This window comes from Asterias amurensis, chromosome 14, assembly GCF_032118995.1.
Source record: "Asterias amurensis chromosome 14, ASM3211899v1".
Taxonomy (NCBI): Eukaryota; Metazoa; Echinodermata; class Asteroidea; order Forcipulatida; family Asteriidae; genus Asterias; species Asterias amurensis.
The window spans coordinates 392874-403996 of NC_092661.1; the positions used below are offsets into that span (position 1 = coordinate 392874).

At 37.2% G+C, this 11123-nt stretch overlaps 1 protein-coding gene across 1 annotated transcript; it reads right to left on the minus strand.

Annotated features, from left to right (window-relative positions):
- Positions 1-3850: 3850 nt before the first annotated feature.
- LOC139946991 (uncharacterized) lies at positions 3851-10081 on the minus strand. The gene is made up of 3 exons (XM_071944796.1): positions 9973-10081; positions 7410-8501; positions 3851-6872 (listed from the first exon to the last, which is right to left on the minus strand). The coding sequence occupies exons 1-3, from the start codon at positions 10026-10028 to the stop codon at positions 6713-6715; spliced, it is 1308 nt and encodes a 435-aa protein (XP_071800897.1). The 5' UTR covers positions 10029-10081; the 3' UTR covers positions 3851-6712.
- Between the last annotated feature and the right edge of the window lie 1042 nt (positions 10082-11123).

The following is an 11123-nucleotide window of genomic DNA, read 5'->3' on the forward strand; positions in this document are numbered from 1 at the left end:
AACCACACCACATCACTATCTAAGAGAGAAGTCCCTTCCAACTACTAAATAAAAATCGCTTTAAATTTTGTTTAAAAGGCAGTGGACACTAGTGATAATAATTGTCAAAGATTAGCCTTCACAGTTGGTGTATCTCAACATACGCATAAATAACTAACCTGTTAATTTGAGCTCAATCGGTCATCAAAGTTGCGAGATAATAATGAAAGAAGAAAACACCCTAGTCACACGAAGTTGTGTGCGTTTAATTAGATGGTTGATTTCGAGACCTCACAAGTTCTAAATCTGAGGTCTCGAAAATTACTTCTTTCTCGAAAACTATGGCACTTCAGAGGGAGCCGTTTCTCACAATGTTTTATATCATCAACCTCTCCCCATTACTCGTCACCAAGAAAGGTTTTATGCTAATAATTATTTGGAGTAACTACCAATAGTGTCCACTGCCTTTAACTAATCCCTAGAACATTACAAAAGTTGTCACTAACAAAGATGCAAAAAACAAAGAAATAATATTATTATGATTAACCAAGATCATGCTTGAAAAATAGTTTTTGCCCCCTGCTATTTTTATGTTTAAATTGCCTTTTCATGTGTGTCCTCAAATGCATTTTGTTATTTTTAACCACAGGGGCAATTAAGTTTTAAAGGCAGTGGACACTATTGGTAATTGTCAAAGACTAGCCTTCACAGTTGGTGTATCTCAACATAAATATGCATAAAATAACTAACCTGTGAAAATTTTAGCTTAATCGGTCATCAAAGTTGCGAGATAATAATGAAAGAAGAAAACACCCTAGTTACACGAAGGTTGATTTTGAGACCTCAAGTTCTAAACTTGAGGTCTCGAAATCAAATTCGTGGAAAATTACTTCTATCTCGAAAACTACTCCACTTCAGAGGGAGCCGTTTCTCACGATGTTTTATACTGCCAACCTCTCCCCATTACTCTTTACCAAGTGAGGTTTAATGCTAATAATTATTTTGAGTAATTACCAATAGTGTCCACTGCCTTCAAATTAAAAACAGGAGGGGCGTAAAAAGTTATTTTAGTGAGTTGCTGCTGGGGGATTAGCGAATTGTTTTTGGTTTGAAGTTTCTAATTCTAGATTCGCTTGCAATTCTTGGATATTTTAACTGGCGTTTTGCGAGAGCAGACAAGTGAAGGAGACCGTTGCAAATACGCCTAAAATCAAGCAATAACGTTTTGTCACAAACTTCCATCCTGCCTGCGCCTCTTTCACCCACTGTATCTAGCAAATTTCCCAGGCAGTGGACACTATTGGTAATTACTCAAAATAATTATCAGCATAGAACCTCACTTGGTAACGAGTAATAGTGAGACGATAGTTTAAAACATTGTAAGAAACGGCTCCCTCTGAAGTGACCTTGATTTCGAGAAAAAAAGTAATTTTCCACGAATTTTATTTCGAGACCTCAAGTTTAGAATTTGAGGTCTTTAAATCAAGCATCTGGAAGCACACAACTTTGAGTGTTAAGGGTGTTTTTTCTTTCATTATTATGATCTCACAACTTCGACGACCAATTGAGCTAAAAGTTTCACAGGTTTGTTATTTGATGCATAATTGTGTTGAGATACACCATCTCCATGGATACACCAAGTAAGAAAACTAGTCTTTGACAATTATTACCAATAGTGTCCAGTGTCTTTAACAGGTTATACAAACTATTGTAAGTCACTGAACCCAAAGCAACAGACGTATTACCTTTCTCCAGACATACAAACTTTCAAGAAAAATCTACACTTACCATGTGTATTTTGCAGTTTAATTGTGACCTCCATCTGGAGACACTGGACGAGCAGACGACAGTAGGTTGTGTTTACTCAGCAGCTGAACACCGACTGCACGTGCGCAAAAATTGGCACAGCGCCCTCAATTAATGGTCAATGATCTTGGGGCGTTTGTTTATTATTTTTGTATATTTTTTGCACTTATCTGCCCTACTAATTATTCCTGTACCTACGGAGGACCAAAAGTGGACAGCGCAATTTTCCATTTTTTTCATAGAAGAAAATGAGAATTTACTTTCAAGTGAAACCATTTTTTTCCAAAATCTTCATTTTCTGCTAGCAGAAACTCTGACTTTTTTTTCCAATGACTGGCGGTCGAAAAGTAGACAACAACCCAAATTTCCAAATTTGCACTAGCAGAAATTTGGATTTTACATTTTGCACCAAACCAAATTTCAAAATTTCTACTTGCAGAAAATCAATTTGGTTTGAACGTTGAATAGAACATCCCATCTTTCAACTCACGAACATTATTCGCACCGTTACACTCATAAACATTCATTATTTTCTATAATAATCCACTGCAATAATACCAAACTAATATAAAAAGGCGACATCTTAAAGGCAGATTGGTAATTGTCAAGACCAGTCTCCTCACTTGGTGTATCCAACATTATGCATAAAATAACAAACCTGTGAAAATTTGAGCTCCAATTGGTCGTCGAAGTTGCGATAATAATGAAAGAAAAACACCATTGTCATAACACGAAGTTGTGTACGTTTTAGATGGTTGATTTCGAGACCTCAAGTTCTAAATCTGTGGTATCGAAATCAAATTCGTGGAAGATAACTTTTGTTCTCGAAAACTATTTGTCACTTCAGAGGGAGCCGCTCCTCACAAAAGTTTCATAATATCAACCTCTCCCCATTACTCGTCACCAAGTAAGGTTTTATGCTAATAATTATTTTGTTATGAGTAATTAGTAATAGTGACACTATTAGTGTCCACTGCCTTCAAACACAAACTCCCAAATTACTTGATCTCAAAATCTAAATCAAACAAATACTTTCTCAAATCAAGTTATCAAACACAACAAAATATGATACTTACAGGTCATTCTTTCGATCCTGGCCTAGAGTTTGTAGTACACGCCAATGAAACTGCTTTTAATGATCAGTTGAAATATATTATTAGTTCCTCCATGGTTACTGTACTGTACTTGACGCTCTCGGAGCACTCAATATTGCTCATTTCCAAGACATAATTCTACAGAATTTAATCCGGAAACTGCTCAGTTCTCAATGACCGGCTCTATCATCGACAAACACAACGTCCTTTCCTCGGATATCTCAAGTCGCAAATAAAATTTGCTTCCAAACGATCTTTACTGTTTGTTGCATTTTTACAATTTCCGATGTTTTAGGTTTTTAACTTTTTAACGTTGGCTGAATAAATCATTCTAATTCTAATGTGACGGTTCCAAGTCGTAAATCCAACGCCTGCTTGGTCTACGTCTCGTATGTGTTCTTGAGGTCCATTCCGTAATGCAATGTGTCCGTCTTTTGTCGTGGCGTCTTGCAAGGTGGCCTGCCCACCTCCATTTCTCTGTTTTTATTTCCTGTATGATGTCCCTGACATTTTTTTTCTTTTTCGAAAGTCCTCATTTTTGACCCTGTCCTTTCTTGCAACTCCTACCATGATCATCTCCATTGCTCTTTCTGTGACTCTCAGTTTCTTTTCCAATGTCTTAGTTGTTGTCCATGTTTCTGCCCCGTAGGATAGCACGAGGATGCATTGATTGAAGATCCGACTTGTAAGTGAAAGTGTGAGAGTCTTGTCAAGGCTCTCCCAATGTTTTGTTACCGAAGGGGTGCATCATCGAAACAGAAGCACGCACTACTGGGCCCATATAAATTACAGCCAATCACAGAGGATTCTATTATCTTTAGTAACTCCCATTCTTTAAAGTGAAGTCTACGAACTTTACGGGCCCATTAGCCATAAAAACCAAAATCTTGTTACTCTTAAACGCAAACTTAACTTTGTACAACTACGTAATTTCTCTAAATCAATTCACTTCGTGACATGTCGAGGCATTTTCAATCTTTTATTAATCATACTCAATATTCTCAAATCCAATAAAAATATATAATTGTAAAGATAAAACTCTAAACTTTGTTAACACCCCATCAGATATTTAGCTTCAACCATTAATTTTCATTCATAAATATTGGGTTTTGGTTCACATTTTCAGATCACAAAATTGTAATGATAACTTAGTTTAAAAGAACATTACAGAATTGTTTTTTGCTAACAAAACAGTTGCTGGCAGTGTAAGCACTTTTTGTAATCCATCATATTCATAAACTGACAAACCCTAAAAGTTTGAGATCGATCGGCTAACTGGGTCACGAGATAATAGTGAAAAACCGATTACAAATTTTGCATTGCATCGATGCCAAAATACTCTTTAAAGATGCTATGTCAGATTTTTGGCCCCAAACGTTAAAAAATAGATTTTTTTGAGTGAATGGTATTTCAAAGAGTATCACCCGCTCTAACGAAAAAAGTTTAACTTTTACTTTTAATGGTCAGGAACCATGACAATTTAAAACGTTTCTTATTAAACACAAGAATTGGTCACGTGATATAATTGTCAGGATCCAGACAAAAACTAATTTTGAGCACTTTATTTCACTGCTACTAATAATTGGCGGACTTTTTCGAGCAATGGCTCAAATGAAAGCCTGTAACTTTCTCGACCCCCATCTAAATACCTATTCAATTTTAAATCAAACTTTTTGGGTCAAATCGGCCAAAAATCTGACAAAGCATCTTTAATAATGATCATATCAGCACATTGAAAACAAAATCTATGACCTTAATTTATAAAATACATTTTTGTACTAAAAGTTCCCTTTTTTTATTGACAGAACGATACTTTTACGCTATTTCCAGTGAATCCCTGATTATTACTGAACAGGGTGTGTAATTCATAACTAAAAAGTTAATTGTTTGTTACAACAAAATTATAAACAAATGATGCTCTAAATATTTTCATCTATTTTGATCTAGTGGTCTCTATGAGATTATTTTAGAGGGAGTCCAAACTAAGTTCCCACTGAAAGATGATCCATTGTGTGAAAGACACAAGCTGAAACATGACAAATTAAGCTTTCCAGATGAAAAGTAGTTCGCAAGAACACAATTAAAGAAATTATTATTGACCACATTACATTTTCTTTAAAGGCAGTGGACACTATTGGTAATTACTCAAAATAATTATTAGCATAAAACTTTTCTTGGTGACGAGTAATGGGGAGAGGTCGATGGTATAAAACAGTGAGAAACAGCTCCCTCTGAAGTGCCATAGTTTTCGAGAAAGAAGTAATTTTCCACGAATTTGATTTCGAGACCTCAGATCAGATTTAGAACTTGAGGTCTTGAAATCAACCATCTAAATGCACACAACTTCTGTGACAGGGGTGTTTTTTTCTTTCATTATTATCTCACAACTTCGATGACCGATTGAGCTCAAACTTTCACAGGTTTGCTATTTTATGCATATGTTGAGATACACCAACTGTGAAGGCTAGTCTTTGACAATTACCAATAGTGTCCACTGCCTTTAAACTAAGAGCAGGAATAAGTATAAAAGATATTATATCATTAAAAAACATTTTCAAACAGCTGAATGTAAACTAGTATGAAAACTTCACTCACCGCGAACTTGTTAATAACTATTGCTCCAGACATGCCAGAAGAAATGATAAGGCACACAACATTAATTATCAATGAAACATTAGCCTAGATATCAACAATGAGTTCAGTCTCATAAAAAGTAGTAATTGTTTGCACAGAAACACTAAATAGTATACATGTGTAAATCCTGAGTATAATGTAGAAAAAAGTTGCTATTTTCTAAGTCCATGTTAAACATTATCTTTGTAACACATCTCTCGTCGCGAAAAATATTCAAGTCCTCTTTGTTGCCAGACTATTTCACTACAAGTATCACTACGCAACCTGCAACCTCAATTTCTGGGCCCATGTTTTTAAATTTAATGAAATAAATTAATAAGGGAATCAATGTGTGGTAAAAGAGGTTTTTAACTAGTGGTTTAATCCCAACGAGGCCTGGTTCTTGATAATTTTACCGAGACGAAGTCGAGGTAAATTATAAAGAACCAGGCCTCGGCGGGTTTGAACCACTAGTTGAAAACCGATTCAACACACTTTGATTTCCATTCATATTAACCTTTTCAGTCAAAAACATCATCACTTTTTAGTCAAAAAGTAAAGTAAAATAAAATGCAAAAATTATAATTGTTAATTGATTTCTTTCAACAAAACACCCCTCCAGCTATGAAATGGTAAAGCCCTCCGCCGCCCTCGGGTAAACAACTCCTGATAAGGGAATGCTGTGCGCATCACGCGTGTGGCACAACTGTTTCAGCCGTTGCTCTCGACCAATAGGAATGAAGAAACTGTCTAAAAAGAACAGATGCAAGGTCACGCCCATGAATTAACACTTGTTACCGGTCATAAACAAAGGTTTATACACACCCACGTGACGCGCTCTCCACCAATCGGAATAGCGAAACTGTCTGAGGTATTTATGAATGTACATTTAAAATCAGTTTCAAAGTTTGAAGCATGCAAGACATGCTCAATCTATCTGGCCTTGAACTCCGCTCTTAAAGGGGCACAACAATTTTACTCTGGTAAGGGGACCACTATTAGGAAAATGTAAATGTGTATTGGACCTAATTTGGACCTAAGGTATGATTTCAAAATAATTTGGGGTTGAACAAAGAAAGATTTACATGGGACTTGAACCAACGACCTCAGGATTAACGTGCAGGCACTTTACCAACTGAGTTATCTACCCCTATGTTAAGGGTCTCCCTATTGTGATATTTTTTCCAGGTCTCCAGTTAGAAGCCTTAATTGATTAGTCTTCAATACAAGGATCCACCAAGATTGGTTTGAGAAAAATCTTTTGAAGATTTTGACAACTGTTCTCGATAGTCCATCAAACTCTGCCAGTCCTTCTTGCTCTCCCAAAGTTTGTTGTTTTTATGCATCTCATATGTGAACTGTGGCGTCTTCAGTTCATACCTGTTAAAAAAAAATACAAAAATAATCACTTGAATATTTTACTGTTACAATAAAAATTGAAAAGGAGTAATAAAAAAAGGACAAAATAGAAACTAAAGAATATTTAAGAAAAATTGTATTCAGTTCAATGCACATCTTTTTTTCATTACCCTGGCTGACATCTGATGTCACATCAAGGTCGAGCGATTTAGTGAATTGGACTCAAGTTCTGTGTGTTGACTCATCAGGGTATGGGTTCGAATCCCATTCAAGCTACTTTGTCCTTGAGCAAGACACTTAACTATAATTGCTTCTCAACACCCAGGGGAAATGGGTACCCGTCAAGGCAGAGATGGGTTCTTGTGATCAATTTAGCTTTAGTCGGCTTTTACTGTGCTACATACTTGGTAGCACAGACTGTATACTCCCCAGGGAGCTGAGATGGTTTAAGGAATGAACTGACGGCCCAGTGACCAGGGGTAATAATGTTGGAGCGCAATGATCATTCTTTTGAATTGCGCTATGTAAGAGTAGATATTATTATGACCTCAGACCTACCATTTAGGTGTAGGGCCTCTAATACGTTCGAGTTCCTCCTGCCGTTTGGATTCCAGCATCCGTTGTTCCTCCAGTCTTAATCTTTCCATCTTGAGTTGAGCAAGTTCATATTGATAAGGAGTTACAGATACAGTCTGATCTACCAAGGGCTGCGACGCTCTCAGGTAGTTATAGTCATACAGGGCACTTGCTTTAGGGTCGTCATAAGTACTAACACTACTCCGGCCACTGCGCTGTCCAAATGTTGAATTAGACCTCATTGTTGATGATGACCGTCCACTTTTATTTCTAGATTCTTTTGCTGATTGAGCTCGTGCGTATTTTTTACTGACGGAGTTAGGCGGCTGTGGGGTCACAGTTCTCATGATGGATGGCATTTCTCCGAGAGTTACCGGAAAATAACTGCGTGTGAAATCATCCAAATGCATCTGGTTTGCGATCTTACGCTGTGCGATTTCAGTGCCTATCATACCAGCAGTTCGGTTGACTGGAGAGACACGTGGAATGTCAATACCTAAACTTTGAAATATCGGATACTCCGAGTCTTTGGTTAAATGGACAGGTCCTGTAAACCATTGAGATTCTTCTCGACTCTTCGGCTTTCCAGCAAGATCCTCTTCAAATCTTTGATTTTCTTTTCTGTCTTCCTCAATTAATTTGTGTAGTTCATCTTCAAAGCTATCGTCCAATTCATCTTCGTCGTTGTACTTGGAGCCATTTGTGTGAATTAAATGTTCACTGAAGCTGACACTTTTATTAAGACTCTTGCTTAGACTGTTACTCAGGTTTGTGAGATCTAAACTCAACTCACTGTCCCTTGGGAATAAGCTTCGTTCTCTCCGTTGTTTTCTTGCTTCGGTACCACCATTCATGGATCCAAACAAACTCTCTGCATCAAAGACGGAATCCGTTTCCTCATGTTTTCTTGACGAGTGCTCCTTATTTTGTCGTCTCTTTGGGGTGCTATGAGAACTACGTAAAGTGTCTCGAGTTGATGTTTGGCTGTCTGGACGGTAGAGGGTCGTCTGGGATAAGTTCCTTGTACTTATTGTTCGCTGGGAATTAGTCAGATAATCCTTTGGTTTGTCAAAGCTGCAAACAAAAATAAAACACTTTCTAAATTATAAAAGAAATTGCTGTTAAATGTTGTATTAAATGTTTAAAAACATTATCCTTTGTCCTTGTCGAAGAATTGAGATCAAAATTTGTTTTTGGGACTGCCAACCTTTGTACAATTTAGGCAGAACAGTAGTGACAGATTAAATTAAAGCCATTGGACACTTTCGGAACAGAAAAAAAAAGTTCACAGATTTACAAACAACTTACAACAGGGTTTAAAGAAGGTAATGGTGAAAGACTTCTCTTGAAATATTATTCCATGAAATGCTTTACTTTTTGAGAAAACATTAACAAAATTAGCAATTCTCGATATTGAGAATTACGGATTTATTTTAAACACATTTCATGACACTGCAACACTTGCGGAAACAACAAGGGTGGGTTTTCCCGTTATTTTCTCTGGACTCCGATGACAGATTGAGCCTAAATTTTCACAGGTTTGGTAGTTTTGGTACAATGTTTTATACCATCAACCTCTCCCCATTGCTTGTCACCAAGAAAGGTTTTCCTATACCCCTTTATAATACCCCACCATTTATTTTCCAACATTCTATAAACGGATCTTGTACTTCTATACTTCTACTTCTAAAATTATTTTGAGTAATTACTAATAGTGTCCACTGCCTTTAAAGCCATTATACACTTTCGGTAAACAGTATTGTCCAAGTCCCACACTTCGTGTATCACAACTTATATATAAAATAACAATCCTGTGGAAATTTAGGCTCAATCGGACATTGGAGTCGGGAGAAAATAACGGGAAAACCCACTCCTGTTTTCGCGCGTTTCGCCGTGTCATGACATGTGTTTATAACAAATCCGTAATTCTCGTTAACAAGAATTTATATTGTTTTACCGTTTTCTCAAAAAGTAAAGCATTTCATGGACTAATATTTCAAGAGAAGTCTTTCACCATTACCTTCTGTAAACCCTGTAAATTATTTGTAAATCTGTGAACTTTTTTTTTTTTTTCTGTACCGAAAGGGTCCAATGGTTTTAAATAAAATGCATATTAAATATAATAGTGGTACTCCCTACGATTAGGTATTTTTGTGTACTGAAGTCATAATTAGCCCCACTTGAATGGCCAAGGATAGCTGAATCTATCCTTGGCCACACAAGTGTGGGGCTGAGTCATAATTAGTAGTTATATAAATTTGCCTCATTATTTACAGTACTACTTTAAGTATTTAGTATCACTCAAATAATTTCGGATAGTTTAGTATTCGGAGCAATTTCACATAGAAAATAGCATTGCACTCCGTGGAAAAAAAAGCAATAGTTGTTGCAGCGCCTCGCCCATTCGAACTAAACCAAAAACGGCAATGAGCGCGTCCATAACAACGAAAACAACTCGCACTGTTTAACACTTCTTACGTACAATTCAAATGTTGAAATTGTCCAAATATATTCCTGAACTATTGATGATGAAATAAGTTTTTACCTTATTGGGGTTTGACGCCCATGAAGGACGAAATTACCGTCTGGATTTCGATTCATTTTCCAGACTTCTCGCTATCTGGCAACCATTAATAAAACAATCTTGATAAACTATTTACGCTGGTAATCGTTAATTTTTTACACACCGTATTAGCTTTACACAGAACAGCGAGAACCAGTGAAATAGTCTGGCAACAAGTGATGTTGACCTAATTAAAGCGTTTACAGAGTACAGGTATAATTATTACTGTAGCGGTTTTGTAAATTCTTGCGTCGTCTGCTAGTGTTATACAATCATCGAAACAAATGTTTTATAGGGTGCGTTCGTTTAGCTTCCCTGGGTCGACCCCGGCGTGTGGCGGTTCTTTTTTCCAGGACGAACGTGGGTAATTATCTGCACACGATCGTCCTGGAAAAAAACCCCATCACACACCAGGGAAGCTAAACGAACGCACCCATAGACTTTTACTTTTATTTAGGGCTAGGGTCAGGCTAAGGAATGTCAGAAATTTGGAAATCACCACAAAAGGACCAAGTAAATTTTTAATTAATTTGGGTTGAACAAAGAAAAATTGACTGGAGTGGGACTTGAGCCTTTGGCCTCCATATCAAATTGCCGGGCTCTATCAACAGAGCAATTCTAGCCCAGTTTTCCCTGGTTCTTTTGTTAACATATGGGTTCTATACTAGTATTAAATGCTTGCAGTAACCACCGCTAATTATGGAACTAAAACTACCCCCCTCGCACCCAGTCATACTCGGTAGTCTACTGGTTTGATACCTGCTCTAGAATGATAGGGGTTGTGGGTTCCAATCCCTACCAAGAAGTATGTCTGTGGATTTTCGACGGAACCCTGGGAAACCACCAAGTGGTGTTCAACTACCACGAATCAGTGAATGGGAAACAAAAGATACACCCAAAATTGTGAAAGCTTTTTGTTCAGTTTCCTTCCGTCAGTTATGCCTCTAGTTAGATTGCACCACAGCGCATCTCAAACTTTCCAGGGCCCCTAAGCGGGCCCAGACCCCACGCTGTAATGTAAAGACTTCGCTCTTGCATTCTGCAACTTTGACAGATTTGGTCCCCCCCCCTAAAATTTTGGTCTTGATCCGCCTTCTGACTACTTTAGTATTGCATGCTCCCTACTGGGAGAA